Source organism: Neomonachus schauinslandi, chromosome 7 (genome assembly GCF_002201575.2).
Source record: "Neomonachus schauinslandi chromosome 7, ASM220157v2, whole genome shotgun sequence".
Lineage (NCBI taxonomy): Eukaryota > Metazoa > Chordata > Mammalia > Carnivora > Phocidae > Neomonachus > Neomonachus schauinslandi.
The window spans coordinates 53929844-53950022 of record NC_058409.1 but is presented as its reverse complement, the minus strand read 5'-3'; the positions used below and the strand labels follow the sequence as shown (position 1 = coordinate 53950022).

Here is a 20179-nt window from a genome sequence, read left to right as displayed (position 1 = left end):
ATGCAGATATAACTTTTTAACCACTATTTTTAGTTTAGTTTAGTTTTTATTTATTTAAGTAATCTCTACACCCAACATGGGGCTTGAACTCATGCCCCGAGATCAAGAGTCACACGCTCCTCTGATTGAGCCACCCAGGCACCCTTAGTGTATTATTCTTTGTGTAAGTAATTTCATGTGACTAGTGGATTACAGCCAGTTCTCTGTTTACCTGTTTGCGTCATATCATGGTGATAGAGGGAAGAAGAATGGAATCAAATTTTACTTTTCCTTTATATTCATGAGTTCTCATTTTTGAGAGAAGTATAAGTCTAGCAGCTGCCAGAGTAGTCAAGGGTCTGTCATTTTCTCATAGAAGTTGTAGAAAAACCAAGTAGTTGGGATCACAACTGGACTACATTAACTAGCAAAAAAACTTCCTTACGTTTCTGGATGTTTCTCTCCTTAAGATCAAGAATTTGGTCAGTTCCTACCAGTGGGAGTTAATTGCTAAATTGTTTACAGTAGTAATCTATACATGGTTAGTAAATTTTTTTTAACACCTAAGTGTAGATCCTGCACACTACCAGCCAGCACTTTTGAGGTTGGAGGTGAAATCAACAAAACAAAATACCAACCTTCTTTAATATTCTTAGTGTTCCGGAATAAAAATAATTTAACTGTCAAGGGCTTTTAAAATAACTTCGTAAGTTTTTGTTACCTGGAATTTTTGAAAGCTGAATTCTCCTGAGCTGACATCTGCATTTTGTACTTCCATATGATGCCTAAATACTCAGTAAAGTATATCATATAGAAAAGAGGGAATGTCATTAATTTATATCAGCCATGCTCTTCTATCTGTGGAAGGTGTTTACCTTTTACCAAGATGGTAAAGAGGAATCCAAGGATTATACGTTGGTGAAAAAACGAAGATATTTAGGTAGCTAATCATACTAACTTTGTAGCCAGTTGAGATATAGCTTGACAACATTTTATGTCAAAAAGACAGGGAGAGCCCTATAGATCAGTAAGAAAAGTTTACACAGCTCAAATAAAAACAAAATTAGCCAAAAGACTTGAACTGGCACTTCATAAAACAGGATATTCAAAAGGATAATAAACATATGAAAAGGTACTCTATGCTGTTAGTCATCAGGAAAATGCAAATTTAAACCACAGTGAGGTACCACCATCCACCAGGCAGTGTAACTTTAAAAAATAATAAGAAGAAGAAATAAAAAGAAAAAAAGGACTTAATACCATTGTTGGTGAGGATATGGAGCAACAGTTGTAAAATGGTGCAAACACTTTGGGAAACACTTTTGCAATATCTGCTAACACTGAACATAGTTGTCCAGATCAGATGAATATTGAAAATTTGAGAAGATCACACAGGTATTGATGTCATAGGTCCATTTATTTTAATTAAGGTTTTTAGGTTACAGGGAATACAGGCCAATCCATGTTAACCTTGAGAAATGGGAATATTGCCATGAACCAAGAAAAATTATAGTGCGCTACCTGCAAAGAAAACTGGATCTGATCACACATAACAACACATAACAACACTCTGAGTGTTGTTATTGTTAACAAAACTCAGTTACTCTATCACCTGCCTCTCCCACCTACAGTTAATGTAGCTTAGTTTCATTCTGTTTTCCTCTTTCATAGTTCCTGTTTAACAATAACTTTTGCTCTCCCATCCTCTTAGTTCCTTTTTTCTTGGTTTGTCATGACCTTTTCCTGTTTGGCTTCTTTTCAGCTTCAGCTCCTACTCCTCACTGCTCGAATCTCTTGGCATTTCTCAAAGTGAATGTCTTAAGAAAATCTCATTGCCTTTTCACTCCAGGTTACTATGAATTGGCCACTCTTGGTCCATTTATAATTAATTGCATATTTACTTGTGCTTAAAAGGTAGGGTGGGATTGGCAGTTATACAAATAATAATGTTCTGAAAATGTAATGTATAATTTTGTATAGCATTTACCAAATTTGCAAGGTTTTATAATACCACATATTTGCTGACGTGGGAAACAAAGGCAAAAGAAAAAAATTAAATTTCCTTACTGCCTACAGCCCATTGACGAGTCCTTAAAACAGGCACTCGGCTGCCTCGATGTTAATACTTTGCTAAGGGCAAGGGTGCCTGGGTGGCTCAGTCGTTAAGCGTCTGCCTTCAGCTCAGGTCATGATCCCAGGGTCCTGGGATCGAGCCTCATATCGGGCTCCCTGTTCAGAGGGAAGCCTGCTTCTCCCTCTCCCACCCCCTCACCCCCGCTTGTGTTCCCTCTCTCGCTGTCAAATAAATAAATAAAATCTTAAAAAAAAAAAAGTACATCAATAGGATGATTACCAACATGTATCTTGGGGGGTAGAGATAAAGGAAGTTTCCAATGGAATTTTCATATGTTAAGGGAGACTTACAGGATCCTGCAGGATCAGGATAATGTTAAGCTAAGGTTACCTTTTGCCTTTAGCGAAGTTGTTTTTTTTTTTTAAGATTTTATTTATTTATTTGACAGAGAGAAACAGAGAGGGAACACAAGCAGGGGGTCAGTCACACATCACAACCCCAGTGCAGGTCTTGCTGCCCACCAGGCCCTGTCCCTGTGCTTTAATAAAACTACCGTTTTGCACCAGAGACATCTCAAGAATTCTCTCTTGGCTGTTGGCTCCGAACCCCATTTTCTACATCACTTGCCACTGGCAATTTAGATGAATATTACTCTATTCTTTATTAGTCTATAATTAGCTTACAAAATGTTTCTTTAGATAAGGTTTTTAAAAGATAATCTAGAGTTCAGTAACTGTCCTATAACTGTAGAAATTACTAAAATGAGGCTTTATGCTACAAAAGTCATTTTTTTACAGTTTTCGTATTTGAATTTTTATTTAATCAGGAGAGAATATTTCTGACAGTCACCAAGACAGATGGGATTCTGTTTTTTCTGGTTGATGTAGAAAAGTAATGGTGGGTGGCATGGCTTACGCATTTGACATCAGTGGAAACTATTCTCTAATTTTACTTGCTGAGTTTATTGGACATTATCTGGGAGAAAATATTTCTTAAATCGAAGAACACAAAACAGCTCTTCTTCATCAAATCTTTTTAGCTAATAGCCTAAAAAAAAAATTTTTCTCACATGGTCTTTATTGTCTGGTAAATATTCTGGGTTGGTTTGGAATTAGAAACAGTAAGAATAGGTAGCAAAATAAATGAGTATCCTACAGGTTAAAATGTTATCCTAGCTGAAAACAATTCTTGTCATTTTTCATTCATGGAAAGCCCATGACCTTGACAGACAAGATAAGATGGTCGATAGGAATTCTATCACTGTTCATTTTCTAGCCCTTTTTTCTTTTCAGAAACATCCCTTTGGTCTGTAGAGGGATAGAGGAGTAATTAGGTATTGTCATCATTTAATTCCCTTTCTCTGTTTTCCCATTGCCATTCTTTAGTTCTGGTCTCTGAGTGACTCGTTTGGATAAATTCTCCAGTTTTCTAACTGCTTTTAAGTTTTGTTCCTCTTAAAATCCTATCTAGTATAGCCAGAGTAATTCTTTAAAAATAGATATGTTTCTTTATTTCCGGTTTTAAATCCTGTTTGGCTTCCTATTTCCCTTAAGATCAAGTCCATAGTATGCTTATAAGGCACTGTTAGAGGGAGAAGTAGAATTATACTAAACTCCTATCAGCATCCATATTCATTTACTATCCATTATTTAAAATGTGTTACATCAGGATTGCTGTAATGGGAGTCTTTTGTTCTAGCATATCTCTGTTGTAAGGAGATACTACCTGTTTTGAAATAGTGGAACTTGAAGAAATAGACAAGGAAGTAAGAAGTGTGCCTCACAGTGAAGAAATCTTTAACAATACTTTGTAGTATTTATATTATATCATAAGTGCTTGATAAATGTTAGCTACTGTATTCCCCCTTCACCCCCAACACAGGCAGGATATTCCTTTATATTGCTACTCTAGGAACACTTAATAGGGGAAAATAAATTTTTAAAAAGCTAGCAGCAGACGTAACAAAGTATCAGTACTACTCTTTTAACTTTCTTATTTTATGGTTTGCCCCCCCCAAAAAACGGGCCAATGCATATTTTCTTTCAGAAGGAAATTCCACAGGTGTGGGATAAAAAAGTCATAATTGTATTCTTTTTATCTAATTGCAAAGAGGGGATAGTGGCAAAACAGTTATTGTTGCTTTTTGAAGCTCCCTTAAATGTCCCAGTAAGAGAAAAATCAGGTTTTACAAATGTTTAAGCAGTATTTGCAGGTTTATTGAAATGTAAGATTATAATTAGCCAAGGAAACTGGAGTTCTTAGAACCATAAATTCTTCTCCGCAAAGATCCTAAAAGAAATACATGCACATAAAATGGTCAGCAGATGATCATTCTTTATTATTCTGGGACTTTGGCCCCAAACCTAAAATTTCCAAAAAAGGTATGTACTCCTTTTTTAGGGAGTAGGGGAGAAATTGAGATCTCTATCAAACATGAAAAAATACCCATAACTTATTACTGAGTGGAAGAAAAGCTACAAAACAGTATAGTATTATTTATGTACAAATGTGAGGCTGTACATGCAAAGAAGTATCTGGAAGAAGGAACATTGGTTGTTTCTAAATGGCCTAAATTTTCATTTTCTTTTTTGTAGTTTTCAGTATTGTCTGTATTGTTTGAAATATTTACAGTAAACATATATCACTTGTACAAAAATAAAGTAATAGAACACATTTTTAATCTACCTCACTTAAAAAGGGTCATAAAAACGAATAGTACTGGTAAAGTTAGAGTGAAACGAAGACCTGCATATTCTGCACATGGAATGTACATCAGTGCAGTCTTTTTGGAAAGTACATGACAAGAGATATCAAAAGTGCTCATACCCTTAAATCTAGCAATTCTACTTCTGAGAAACTATCATAAAAACACAACTCACCTGCAGAAAAATGCTTTATGTAGGAAGGCAATAAATACTAAATGCAAAGACAAAAAAAATCCACGGGCCTAATAATTGGCCTAATAAATACCAAAATTATAGTACAATAAAACACTAACAAAACTATATTATAAGGAGAAAATTATATTAGATGGAAAGGAAAACAGGATATAAACTTTATCTCAGGGGCTCCTGGATGTCTCAGTCAGTTGAGCGTCTGCCTTCGGCTCAGGTCATGATCCCAGAGTCCTGGGATCGGGCTTCCTGCTCGGCAGGGAGTCTGCTTCTCCCTCTCTGCTGCTCCCTCTGCTTGTGTTCCCTCTCTTGCTGTGTCTCTCTCTGTCAAATAAATAAAATCCTAAAAAAAAAAAAGAAAAAAACTTTATCTCAATAAGGTTTTGAGGGGGAAATGTACAGAGAATAAGGAAATACACCACAGTGAAGAATAACTCTCTCAGTTAAAAAGATTGAAGGTAGTTTTGTATTTTTTTCCTTATAACAGGCAGGTACTACTTTTAAAAACTAGAGTGGGAGTGGGGCAATAAAATCTAATCAGTAGAACTATTCTCAGGATTGGTTTTAAAAAGAGATTTGAAAGAAATAGAAGCAAAGCCTGGATATTGAGACAATATAGCATAATGGTTAACATCATGGGCACTTGAATCTGGAATTAAATCCTGGCTCCCTTACTTACCTGTTGTGTGACTCTGAAGACATTAAATAAAATCACCTGTAAAATGGGTATAGTAATAGTACCCATTTCACATAGGCTATTGTAAGAATTAAATGAGATAATGTACTTAAAGTGTTGGCATCATGCCTGGTACAAAGTAAATATCCCAAGTTTAGCTTTTACTGTTGTTAAAATGCATTCAAGGTGGCTTTCTGTAATTAATATCTAAAACTTTTTTTTTAGAAAGTTACTCAACCCTCTAACACTAGGGTGGAAAAATTGTTTAACAGACTGTCTTTATACCACTTAATTTGATAGTTATCTAGTTATTTCTTACCTCCATTTTAATGTCACAGAAAAAAGACAGTTGGGGCGCCTGGGTGGCTCAGTTGGTTAAGCGACTGCCTTCGGCTCAGGTCATGATCCTGGAGTCCTGGGATCGAGTCCTGCATCGGGCTCCCTGCTCGGCGAGGAGCCTGCTTCTCCCTCTGACCCTCCCCCCTCTCATGTACTCTCTCTCATTCTCGCTCTCTCAAATAAATAAATAAAATCTTTAAAAAAAAAAAAAGAAAAAAGACAGTTGGACCTCCAGACTCCCTTAAAGGAGGAATTTTTTTAAAAGGTAAGTCTCAATTTCGGAGTGTCAAAATTCTTTAGAATCATGATTATCTTTTGTGTCACTGATTGTGACAAACAGCTTTTAGTACAGAGGAAGTACTTGATAGCTTACTAATTTCCCCTTTAGCTATAAGGATGTATTATGGAATCCAAAGCCCTAAATTATAAGTGCAAGAAACGGAGTTCTGAAGTCAAGAAAAGAGTGGGGGTAGCTGTTGTTACTCTCTACTTCTACGGTACCATATTGTATTTGGGCATTTTTGTAGTACTTTGGATTGTAATAGGCAGTGTCTAATTTCCTTATTTAACATTCTTTTAACACTTAACTAGGGTGTGTGACAAGGCCCTGTTTAACACCTCCAGTTTCATCTCACTACAACACTTGGCCTGTTTAGATATTTCTGTAAAGGAAAGCTCATCTCATGTTCCAGTAGAAGAAAATGCAAAATAAATAACCAAGGTCCATAAATGACCTTCAAATGATCTGTTTGATACTGGATTTTAAATTATGATACAAGAATGGGATCTGAAAAGAAAATCTTTCTGGGACTAATCTGAGCAAATGTTCTATTTTCCAGTATTATTTGAAAAAAAAAATCACGAGAATAAGCAAATATTCTAGTGGAGTGCTGCTGGGATTTAGGCAGTTAGAATATGATAAAATCCTCTCTAATACCATTTTCTTAAATATATTTTAAATTTTCTTTGATTCATAAGGTGATGTAATTCCTGGAAATTATTCTGAGTTGACCTTCTCCTCATATGGTACATTATATCAGTGAGTTGTTTTATCTTTCCATCTGGTTCAACAAAGGACTGCCTTACATTTGGCCTCCACTGCATATGTGCATTTTTAGCCTATGTTTAGGTATTCAGGTTTAATACAGAGAATTACAGTCCTAGACTACCTATATCATTTTAAAGATAAGAAAATTAAACCCAAGAAGGTAGTGACTGACTTGTAGAGTTTTCAGTGGTTATAGTGATACTAGAACCTTCTCTTTTATCCTTGGGTTCTTGCAACTTCGGAGGCAGCTGCTCTGTGGGGCAGTGGGGGTGGTGGTGTCCATAAGTATTTAAAAGGCTAAGTAGATGAGATTTTAATGTTTATGGGCATGAAATTGTTATGCCAAATTTTCTTATCTCAAATAATATGTTTATGTTTACTTAGACAAAAATAGAATTGTTGCCACTGCAACTTATATATTTTAAATCACAGTTATATTGGTTAGTGTCTTGCTTCTCATGTGGTTTGCTTTAAAATAATCCTGAATGTAAGGTATAAGGATGCTCACAGCCTAGCAAGCTTATTTGGTTTTATTATGGGTTTCAGAATTTTAATTTCTGGAAAATGCTCCATTTTTTTTTTTTTAAGATTTTATTTATTTATTTGACAGAGAGAGACACAGCGAGAGAGGGAACACAAGCAGGGGGAGTGGGAGAGGGAGAAGCAGGCTTCCCGCCGAGCAGGGAGCCCGATGCGGGGCTCGATCCCAGGACCCTGGGATCACGACCCGAGCTGAAGGCAGCCGCTTAACCGACTGAGCCACCCAGGCGCCCCTGCTCCATTGTTTTTATGTTAGCATTTAATCTTGTATATTCTCTCTTTCCATAGTTAAAATGGAAGGAGACAGCATAGTTGGGGGCAGAGGGAACTATGCCACTAATAACTAGATGATTTTTGACACCATAAGGAAGTTACTTCATTTCTGTCTCAATTTCTTTGCTGTGTTTCTTGCTGGAGAGTATTATTAGGAAAAAGAATAAGCTTTTCAAAAGGTGGATGCTGTTAAAATAAGTCAGCCTTTTTGCTATATTTTTTAACCACTGCCTTTGGAGTCTAGATGGGATGATGAACAGATTGTATAAAATTATATGTTTCTCTCTCACGTGATTAAGCCAAAATACAAAATTTAATTGTGACTTTGAGGAAGTTTTCTTTTCAAAGCAGTTCTTAGGTATTTGTTGTTTTATTAAATTCATAACTTTGAACCATATGATTTAATTTATCATGCCTTTAATTTTTCTCAAAAAGTCAAGATACAGAGGGTAAAGGTACACATAAAGGAATTAATCTAGAGGTTACTATTGTACTTTGACCAGTAGTAACCTTTGTATCAGTTTTCCAAGTATACTGCTACTTGGAAAATGCTACTGATCCCCTCTAGTGGCCAAAAGATTGTGGGTTTTTTTGTTGTGAGGGTTTTTTGGGGGGTTTTTTGGTTTTAATAAAAAGGAATATATAATAAAGGTGTGGTCTCATTGTATTTAAAAGCAATAAACCTTGTTCTATATAGGACATATACAATTAAGTGTTTCACTGAGCAAAAATAGCATTCTGTGTTTCTGCAAAACATGTTCAGGAATCTGGCTTATAAACACGCAAATTGGGAAAGAAGGATATTTTTGCAAAGTAACTATATTTGAATTCTGCATTATTAATTTTAGATAGAATTTTGTGTTTTCAAAATATTATATATTGGTAATTAGTGGTTTTAAGTAAGCTCAACTTCTTTTTTCTTGTGGAACAGTGAGTGGGATTAGGAAAAAGCTAGCATACCTTTGAAGTATTAGTCCCAAAATCATACCAATGAGGTTTTGAAAGCATGTTACAATTTTTAAGAACATTTAACAGAATATCAGTTGTGGCAATAAAGTAATTTTTTCCCATTTCCATCCTTGCTTCCCTCACCCCACTTTGCCTTCAAAAAGTATACCTTATAAACTCAGGATGAGTATTGTTGCCTTCAGAGTGAACATCTTGGGAAGCCAAAGGAGATGTCAGAAACATTGCCCCTTTTCAGAATAGTTTTATAACTTTTCTTTTAGAAATATTTTTAGGGGCGCCTGGGTGGCTCAGATGGTTAAGCGTCTGCCTTCGGCTCGGGTCATGATCCCAGGGTCCTGGGATCGAGCCCCACATCGGGCTCCCTGCTCAGCGGGGAGCCTGCTTCTCCCTCTCCCTCTCTCTCTCTCTCTCTCTATCTCTGTGTCTCAAATGAATAAATAAAATCTTTAAAAAATATATATTTTTAGCACCTATGACCAAATATTTTTAAAATATTGATATCTTTGATGATAGATTAGTTTTTTTTAGAGAAATCTAAAACTAAATGAGAGCCACATTATGTGAATAAGAAAGGCAGTCAAGCGTAACTATACAGTTTGAAGATATATATATATATTTTTTTTAAGATTTTATTTATTTATTTGACAGAGAGAGACACAGTGAAAGAGGGAACACAAGCAGGGGGAGTGGAATAGGGAGAAGCAGGCCTCCCATGGAGCAGGGAGCCCAAGGCGGGGCTCGATCCCAGGACCCCGGGATCACGACCTGAGCCAAAGGCAGACACTTTAACGACTGAGCCACCCTGGCGCCCCTGAAGATCTTTCTTTAAAGTAATGAGAGTATTCTTTTTTTTTTTTTTTTAAGATTTTATTTAGTTATTTGACAGAGACACAGTGAGAGAGAGAACACAGGTGGGGGCGGGGGAGGTGAGTGGTAGAGGGAGAAGCAGGCTTCCCAGCGGAGCGGAGAGCCCGATGTGGGGCTTGATCCCAGGACCCTGGAATCATGACCTGAGCTGAAGGCAGACGCTTAACGACTGAGCCACTCAGGCGCCCCAGTAATGAGAGTATTCTTTAATTTTTATTCTGTGACTCCCAAAAATGATTTGATCCATTCTGTGGCTATGTCATAAAATTACTCTGAACATTGTGGTAATACCGTCAGGAATGTTTTCTGCAGCGTCAGTATCATTGGCACAATTATAGACATTTCCAGAATGACTAGATTTTAAACAGTGAGGATACATCTGTGTGAATATATGTATATTTAACATTAATTTGTATTTAAGTTACCTTTGTGCAGTTGTTGACTGAAATAGTGTGACAAATGAATCTCCATTATTTAAATTGGATAATAGCGCAATTGCTTATAGTTTATTTCTTTTTCCTTGGAATTACTTTTTATGCTTCATAATGGAATTTATTTAAGTGAAACTTTATTAGAGGTAGAAATACAATTACACTAAACTCTTAGCCTCCACATTCAGTTATTAGCCATTACTTAAAATGTACAACACTATCAGTTATTGCTGTAGTAGAGTCTTTTTTCTATCATGTCTTAGTTGTGAGGAAATATTACTTGTTTTGAAATAGTGGAACCTGAAAAAATAGACGAGGAGATAAGTATGTTTTATGGTGAACAAACCTTTAGAAAAACGTGGTATTTCTGTTTTGTTTCAAGATCTTAAAAGAAAAGATCTTTAAAAAATAAGCAGTTTTTACTTCCTCTAAGACTCATTGACAAACAGCAACTAGATAGAGAGTGTAGATTTATTTGGATTTAAATTTCAAATTGTTTGGTTTTGAATATTTTGCAAATAAATAATCCAAAATCTATTTTAATACTATAAAATTTCGATTGTAAATCAGAGGATGGTTCTGTATTTAAATAGGAAATTCAGATTAATTTCTGTTTAGAAATGAATGACACGTAGGTATCTAAACAACTAAGAAGTACCTTATGTTTTTAGTCTGTTACTGATAGATTCTTATTTTTAACTCCAGTCTTCAATATTTAAATCTAATGAGAAACTTTACCAAACCAATACGATTAAAGTGTAGAAAGACTACACTTAGAAAGTTAGTGTTATTGTCAAAAGAGAGGAGAAGAAACTAGAGCCATTTTAGGTAAAGAACCTAGTAGCTTAGGACACAGTATTTCAAAAGTATTACTTTTTGTGAGCTATATGATTGGTGTAATTAGAATTCTCTTTTGGTGGGATTCTATTATATGGAAACAAGCTTACCTTTTTTTCTTTATTTTATTGAAGTACAATTTACATTCTTAAAATGTATCCATTTTAATTGGACAGTTGAGTTTGGACAGTTGTAATCTGTACCCCAAATTTCCTTGTGCCTCTTTGTAACCATTGCCCCCATTGCTCCCTGGCCTACTTCTTTTGTCATAGATTAGTTTTATCTTTTAAAAAAAAAATCAATTTTCTTGAGATACAGTTTACATAAAGGGCATGCTTTACCCTTTCATTAATTTTTTCTGGCACAAAAATACTTATTTTGCTTCATCACTAAAACATTGCTTTGCTTTGAGATGAGGAGTGGTAAGTCTTGGAGAAGAGCTTTGATTCCAGGCAGTCTTAAGTTTATATGTAATTTGTTAGTAAATTGATAGTTAAAAATGTATTGCAGTATCTTTCATAGAGTTTTTATATAAACAAGCATTATTGAAGTATGACAATTTCACTTTGAATGTTTGGCAACCAGTATATCGTGGAAGTTAGAATTTTAGGAGACTACTGGTTTTCACATGAATAAATTTCTAGTCTCTTTGCCTAAGATATTTATTTCTTTCTTTTCCATGAGCTGTTGTGTGCTCTTTTGGTTGTGGATTCCTCTTCCTCCTTTCTCACTCTTCCTCCTTTTCCTCTTCTTCGTAGAATAATAAACTTAAGTTAAATGAAGTGTTACTGAACTGGAAAAATGTTCTGAACTAGTATTAATATCATTTACATAAAAATGATAGCATGAACATTTTATTAATTAAATCAGTATAAAAATTTAATGTTCTTATACCTAAAAGAATGTTTTTCAGTTAGAATGATGTCTTGGGCTGATGAATGGATAAAGAAGAGGTCGTGTGTGTGTACCCACACACACACACACACACACACACACTGGAATATTACTCAGCCATCAAAAAGAATGGAATCTTTCCATTTGCAGTGATGGGGATGGAGCTAGAGTGTATTATGCTAAGTGAAATAAGTCAGAGAAAGACATACCATATGGTTTCACCTCATATGTGGAATTTAAGGAACAAAACAGATGAACGTATGCGAGGGGGTTAAAAAGAGAGGGAAACAAACCATAAAAGACTCTTACCAATAGAGAACAAACTGAGGGTTGATGGAGGGAGGTGGATGGGGGATGGGCTAGATGGGTGATGGGTGTTAAGGAGGGCACTTGTGATGAGCACTGGGTGTTGTATGTAAGTTTTGAATCACTGCATTCTACTCCTGAAACCAATATTGTACCATATGTTAACTAACTAGAATTTAAATTAAAAACTTGAAAAGGGAAAAAAAAGAATGATGTATTGGGTAAACCAGTAGCTGTATAGGAAAGGTAATGGATTTTCAGGAACTAGAACACAGAGGATATAAAATGTCAGTGGAAATAGTTTCTATAATACATTGTACTTAATTTTAATGATTCCTGATCTTAATCTTGAAAATCAAATAAGCTAAAAAAAACTTCTAATTGTTGCTACTAGGTGTGATACCAAAAATGATTAGATATTATTTTACCTGTTAAGTTTAGTGACTAGAACTAAAGTTATTCATAGTTGTTTTTAAAAATAACTGTAGAAAGTAAGCAGAGATCCAGAACACTTGAGCAGGTTTTTCAGGTACTTGGAAGTTACTTTTTTCAAATGTTCAATTCTTTTGTCTATATCATTAATACTGCTTTTGTCTTAACAAAGGTGGGCTATAAAATTGGTGCTCTGAAGAATGCCAACCCCAAGTATTATTACAATGTGGAGTTTAACTGTACCCCAATATCCAGGAGTTCAATTAATTATCTTCCATGGTGTGATTACTTAACAGACTGACAAAATTGACAACTTTCTTTCTTTTTTTTTTTTTAAAAGACTTTATTTATTGGGGCGCCGGGGTGGCTCAGTCATTTGGCGTCTGCCTTCAGCTCAGGTCATGGTCCCAGGGTCCTGGGATCGAGCCCCGCATCAGGCTCCCTGCTCAGCAGGGAGCCTGCTTCTCCCTCTCCCACTCCCCCTGCTTGTGTTCCCTCTCTCGCTGTGTCTCTCTCTGTCAAATAAATAAATAAAATCTTAAAAAAAAAAAAAAAGATTTTATTTATTTGAGAGAGAGAGCAGGTGCACAAGGTCGGGGGGGGAGGGGCAGAGGGAGAGGGATAAGTAGCCCCATGCAGAGATCGACACAGGGACATGGGGATCAATTCCAGGACCCTGAGATCATGCCTGGAGCTGAAATCAGACACTTAACTGAGCCACCCAGGCACCCCAAAATTGGAAACTTTCTTTCTGCCATGAACTGTTGAAGTGACTACAAAAATTTTAAAAAGATGCAGTCTTCTAGAAGATCCAACTCCGGTTGTAATTACAAAATGTAAGCTATAATAGTCGAGTGGTAAATGCCATATCAATATATAGAATGGTTGAGAATATGGAGACAAACTGCCTGGTATAAAAAGAAAGGCTTCAGGGTGCCTGGGTGGCTCACTCGTAAAGCATCTGCCTTCGGTCATGATCCCAGGGTCCTCACATCGGGCTCCCTGCTCAGTGGGAAGCCTGCTTCTCCCTCCCCCATTCCCCCTGCTTGTGTTCCCTCTCTCGCTGTCTCTCTCTGTCATATAAATAAATAAAATCTAAAAAAAATTTTTTTAAATGCTATTAATTAAAAAAAAAAGGCTTCACTGAGAGTATATTTGAGCTGTGTCAGGATAAGTGATTAATCAATAAAGAAATAGTACTGAAAGTTTTTTTATTATCTTTTTAGCCTTATTCTGTCCCATTTTTTTTATTGTGGTAAAATATACATAACAATTTGTCATTTTAGCCATGTTTAAGTGTACAATTCTGTGACATGAAATCCACTCATGTTGAACGTCACCATCCATCTCCAGAACTTTTTCATCCTCTCCAACAAAAACCCTGTGCCTGGTAAATTCCATCTCATTTCCCCCTCCCTCTAGTCCCTGGTAACTACCGTCCTACTTCATCCTTATGAATTTGCCTACTCTAGGTAGTTTTCCTGTTATCAAACACTCTCAGCCCACTAGCCCAATGTAGTTGTTATTCAGTAAATCTCTAAATTAAATGGCAGTTAGGAATGGAAAGGCATTACTTATGCCAGTGGCTTGGTAATATTTCTTGAATGGACTCAAAACTGCTAATTATTGTTATTAATAGCCCTATTGATTTGTAGGAAAACTTTTGTTTTCTCCTGGTTTTTTTCCAGTTTTATTGATATATAATTGACATATAACATTGTATTAAAGTATACAACATAATGATTTGATATATGTATATATTGTGAAATGATTACCATGGTAATTTTAGTTAACATCCAACACCTCACATAGTTACAACTTTTCTTCTTGTGATGATTAAGTACTTTTTGCTTAATTTTTTTTTCACCTAGTTTACTTTCATTTTTAGACTGAATCTGGGTATGGGTCTGAATCCAGCTTACGTCGACATGGCTCTATGGTGTCACTGGTGTCTGGAGCAAGTGGTTATTCTGCAACATCCACCTCTTCATTCAAGGTTTGTGGTTATGTATGCTTTAAGGCAGCATAAATTGAGTTTAGTACTGAATGTTGTGAAAAGAACTTATGGGATAGTTTTTTGAAATACATTTTCTACAATGTAATTTATTTGATGTTGTTATAGAATAGTTTTTAAGGGGCAAAATCATGATTCTTAGAAATATAAAATGAACATATCAGATTTTATTTCATTCATTAATGAGTTAAGATATAAAGAAAAAATTGGTTCAAGGGAGAATATAAGGAATATTGAAATGATTTTGCTAATATATGCAAAGCTGGTCAGTATTCAGAGATTAGTAACTAAGTATATCCACTGGACAAAGTTCATTTGTACCTATATGGAATCGAATCATTTACATTACTCTCAGTTTTCTGCTACTTAAGGAGTTGTAGGGGCGCCTGGGTGGCTCAGTTGGTTAAGCAACTGCCTTCGGCTCAGGTCATGATCCTAGAGTCCTAGGATTGAGTCCCACATCGGACTCCCTGCTTGGCCTGGAGTCTGCTTCTCCCTCTGACCCTCCCCCCTCTCATGCTCTCTCTGTCTCATTCTTTCTCTCTCAAATAAATAAAATCTTTAAAAAAAAAAAAAAGTTGTAAAGTAGCTCCAATGCAATGAAATCAAAGATTCTCTATGACCAAACACCCTCTTAAGAGTTGTGTAGATGACACTCACCATTCCTTTGGAAGGTCACCCAGTAACATATTTGCCCAATCAAAGTCTTTCACAATTTTTCCTCACAGTGTTTAATTTGAAAATATTAAATGTTATATTAGCAAATTGCCAGACTTACTGCTCTCTTATTTCCTTCAAGCTTATCACTGTCAAGCCACTAATTAGTCATGTTCAAGTCTATTCCTGGGAGTATTATGTTGAACCTGACAGCTCTCCTTACCCTATTCCCTCAATAATAAGATGTACACCTTAAAAGGTGATGAAATATCATAGGAGTAAATCATTTCCAGTTTTGTTAACTTGGATTACATGCCCCCTTTTATGTGTTTTTCAGAAAGGCCACAGTTTACGTGAAAAATTGGCTGAAATGGAAACCTTTAGAGATATCCTATGTAGACAAGTTGATACTTTACAGAAGTACTTTGATGCCTGTGCTGATGCTGTCTCCAAGGATGAACTTCAAAGGGATAAAGGTTAATTAGGCTATTACCACTATTTTTACTTGGAGAATGAATGGATTTAAAGCCTCTTGATCTTAAAGGGTAATGTCTTTAAGTGATAAAGGTAATTATAGTCACTTTTGCTGAAAACTCCCAATGTAACAGATTTTGGTGTCCATATAACTTAAATACTTTAATAATGCATCCTAAGTAATCTGATCCCCCCCATACCAGATACGACTGAAATTTTTTTAGGTGATTTTTAAGCTCTTTATTCCATTAAAAAATATATCTATCATCTTGGTAACATGGGGCATTTCACAGGAGTATGTCTAATAAATACCCCATGGGGCACCTGGCTGGCTCATTCAGTAGAGCATATGACTCCTGATCTCAGGGTCATGAATTCAAGCCCTGCATTGGGCCTAGAGCTTATTAAAAAAAAAAAGATTGTACCCCATCATGAGTCTTAGAAGCATGTTTATGTTAAATCCTCCAAATCTGAAATCATTCCATCTCTTTATTCCACTCTCTTCCTTCTCTTCTTCTCCCTTTCTTTTTCTCTTCACTTTTCTCTCTCCCCATCCCTTCCTCTGGCCTTTTTCTCATAGAAGAAGAAACTAATAATGGAGCTACATAGAGATTTAAAAATAATATTTAGTGAATTTTTTTTATTTAAGCAAGATGATCTTCTTTTAACTTACTCATAATGTGAGTTTTTAAGTTATTTTTTCGTTGTTACTGCTAAAGATATTACTGTTAACATCTCTTCTTCATTTTTCCTTTTATTTGCCATGAAGGCAAAATGAATTACTCATAGCAGTATTACTAAATAGCACGAAGGGGTGCCTGGGTGGCTCAGTTGGTTAAGCGACTGCCTTTGGCTCAGGTCATGATCCTGGAGTCCCTGGATCGAGTCCCGCATCGGGCTCCCTGCATCGGGCTCCCTGCTCGGCAGGGAGCCTGCTTCTGCCTCTGACCCTCCCCCCTCTCATGTGCTCTCTCTCTCTCATTCTCTCTGTCTCAAATAAATAAATAAAAATCTTAAATAAATAAATAAATAGCACGAAGTTCATTCCCCGTATAACTAGGTTACTTGACATGGTTTCATTTCTTGGTTTTATTAAATATGTTTGATCTGAGCTCAGATTCTTTTTGTCTTCTGTCTTCTTTTTCCTCCTTTTGCCTTCATTTGGATTGAGTATTTTTAAAATAATTTTATTTGTTAAGTCCTTTGTTGGCTTTTTAGTTATAACTCTCTGTTATTTTAGTGGCTACTTTAGGGTTCTAGTATGTACATTTAACTTATCATAGTCTGCCTTCAGGTAGCATACCACTTCTAACATAGTATAAGAACCTTACAATTATGTCTTTTAATTTTTCCCCACTACTGAGGCAAGAGTCTTCAGTGTTCTCTAACCAGTAGCCTATGAATTACAAGTTTTCCAGTCTGTGTTGTGGAAACAGGAACTTTTCCCTGTACCATGTAGGTTTTGGATACTGTCCCTGGAATTTTTTCATATGGTTCTTTCCCTGACCTCTATAGTTTCTTCACTTGTATGTGCTAACAGTACTCTACTGAATTCTCAAGGGGACCTTCTGCTGATCTCTGGAATTCTTTCTCTGTACAGGTCTCTCGTCTGTAGTCCTCTGTCTTGACCTCCAGTTGCCTTTGCTTTCTGTACTGTCATCTACTCCTCACCTTAGAGAGTCTGCCAGACTCCTTCTGCTTTCCTCCTTATTCTACCACTTGGAAATTCTCCTGAGACACTAACCTAGAGCAATCATAGGGCTCATGTTATTTGTTTTCTGACTCTCCTTTGTTGCCCAATATCCAATGTCTTGAAAACCATTGTTTTGTGTAGTTTTTCCAGTTTTTTAGTTTCATACTAGAGGGTAAGCCTATTTATTCTACCTTGGTCATCGCTTCTCGGCCTTTTGGCTAAGATCAAGTGTATTCTACCTTGGTCAGAAGCAGAAGCCCATATTCCTCTTAAAGTACTTAATTTTGTCTAAATTAAGTAACCTTGAAGTTCTTTATATTTGATACACTAAGTTTTAGGCTCTTTAACATTTGATATTTATTTCTCTAAAAATAAAGGCAGTTGAACTTCTCTTTCTCCTTCATTAAGAAAAATGTGTGTATTCCTTTTTAATCAAATTAAACACTACACATCATCTTTCATTTGCTTGTAGATGGCCTTTTAAATAAAAACAGGATATATACGGAATTGATTTCTTTTTAAGTGATCATATCAATAGTATATAATGTGTCAAGGGCAAAAGTGATAGTGGAAGGAGTAGAAGTTGGGATGCAGTGATAACCAGGTTGTATAGAAGTTTTGAAAAATAATTTTAAACTATTCATGTTTGAATAAATAGCATCAGTGGTAGACTAACGTGTATCACAAAGTACTACAGACTAGGTGGCTTAAACAACAGAAATTTATTTTCTCACAGTTCTGGAGGCTAGAAGTCTGAGATGAGTTGTAACCAAGGTTGGTTTCTTCTGAGGGCCACGAGGGAAGGATCTCATTTAGGTCTCTCTCCTCGGCTGTCTTCTCCCTTTGTCATCATATCATCTTCCTCCTGTAAGTGCCTGTGTTTAAGTTTCATTCTCTTACAAGGACATTGGTCCTATTGGATTAGGACCCACCCTAATGACCTCTGGAAAGATGCTGTATCCAGATAGAGTCACATTCGGAGGTATGGAAGGTTAGGACTTCAACATATGAATGTTGCAGCTACACAGTTCAACCTGTAACAACTGATGTCCCTATAAATGCTATCTTAAGAAATACTGATGCTTTTAAGAATACATATTGGGTAAAGATGAAATAAGGACTTGTACCACAGTTTCCTACTTTGTAGATCAGAGTTGATGAACTGAGTCTAAGGATCTTTCATTAAATTGTCAATACTAAGTCTATGACAGCAGTGGATTATGGGTAGTGAATTCATCTACTTTTGTTTGTTTAGCCTTCCTGCTAACTTGATAAGTGATTAATCCACTACCTTTACTCTGTATTTACCTTTCCAGTGAGATTTATTCTTTCATATTTTTTTGTTGTTGTTAATGAGAGCACTTTCTTTTCAGCCTACAGAAGTCCCTTTAACATTTCCTGTAAGGCTAATTTAGTGGTGATGAACTCCTTTAGCTTTTGCTTGTGTGGAAAACTCTATCTCTCCATCAGTTCTGAATGATAACTTTCCTGGGTTGAATGTTTTTGGTTTGAAGTCTTTTTTTATGGCTTAAAGAATTTTAAGAATTGCTGTTCTTTATTAAGTGTGTCATTGAAATAATAATAGCAAATTCTCATTTTATTTTAGGTGTTCAGTGTTTTTATATAAAATGTTTTATCAGAACTGTTAGTAAGACACTTTCAGCCCAACTTCCTCCCTACCATTCCCACACATGCTTCAGTAGGATTTAATTAACCCTTAAAATCATAGATATATGGGTTTACAGAAATAGAAGACATTATCTCTAACCTAAACTTACTGTTTAATTTTAAAGGAAGACAGGTATCACATTAAAGGAAGGTTTCTATTAATCTTGTTCTTTTGTTCATTGTTAGTTTGATGACTTGAAATAGATTACTTAACTTTTTTCCACATCTCTTTTCTCAAGTGTAAAGTGGATATCATATCCCGCACATACGACTGTGAGAATTAAGTGAGAATATATAGATTAGCACTGTGCCCAAGAGCAAAACTTCAGTAAATAATAGCTGCTATTTTTTTTTAAAGGGATTGTCTTTCTTTTTTTTTTTTTTTTAAGATTTTATTTATTTATTTGACAGAGAGAGACACAGCGAGAGAGGGAACACAAGCAGGGGGAGTGGGAGAGGGAGAAGCAGGCTCGCCGCAGAGCAGGGAGCCCGATGTGGGACTTGATCCCAGGACCCTGGGATCATGACCTGAGCTGAAGGCAGTTGCTTAACCAACTGAGCCACCCAGGCACCCAATAGCTGCTATTTTTAATGTGGTTCATTTAGATTACTGCAAGGATAAGGAAAGCAGGAATGATTGGGTTGGGGGATTTGTATTAGGGCAGTAGTTTCAAACCATGTCAGATATCCCTTAAAGGTGCCTCAGGGAAGGGCAAGGAGTGCTTGGTTGGGAAGGAAAGGGGAAGTCTACTCTGTTAGCCAGCACAGCTCTTGTTTTCATCAATTTTACATGTTAAGTGTTGGGCTAGAAAAAGAAAGTTGAAAATCCCTGTTTGGTGGTACTAGGCTATTAGATGGTTAGAGATACGAAACCCAAAGTAGATACTGATGAGATAAGTGAGGCACAAACCTCTCAGTAATATTTAAGAACAGTTCATCCGAGTAGTATTGAATCAAGGTCAGGATCTTGTCTGGTAGTAAGTACTGATTTAAAAGCAGAGCAGTATGCTGTGGATTTCTTAGAATTGACCATATGAATTGTCTATTCATTCATAGAAATGAATAGTAGGTGTTAGTAGATAATAGTTTATGATTTGAAAAAGTTGTTGCAGAT

General features: G+C 36.0%; 1 protein-coding gene and 1 pseudogene across 3 annotated transcripts in view; both read left to right on the top strand.

Annotated features, from left to right (window-relative positions):
• CERT1 (ceramide transporter 1) overlaps nucleotides 1–20179 on the top strand; it is a 113697-nt gene that overhangs the window by 38747 nt on the left and 54771 nt on the right. For all 3 annotated transcript variants that reach the window (XM_044916914.1, XM_044916913.1, XM_021701986.2), the window contains exons 4-5: nucleotides 14448–14555; nucleotides 15568–15706. In XM_044916914.1, coding sequence (XP_044772849.1) covers nucleotides 14448–14555; nucleotides 15568–15706 — 247 coding nt within the window. The remainder of the gene's footprint in view (nucleotides 1–14447; nucleotides 14556–15567; nucleotides 15707–20179) is intronic.
• LOC123325469 lies at nucleotides 17596–17759 on the top strand (annotated as a pseudogene).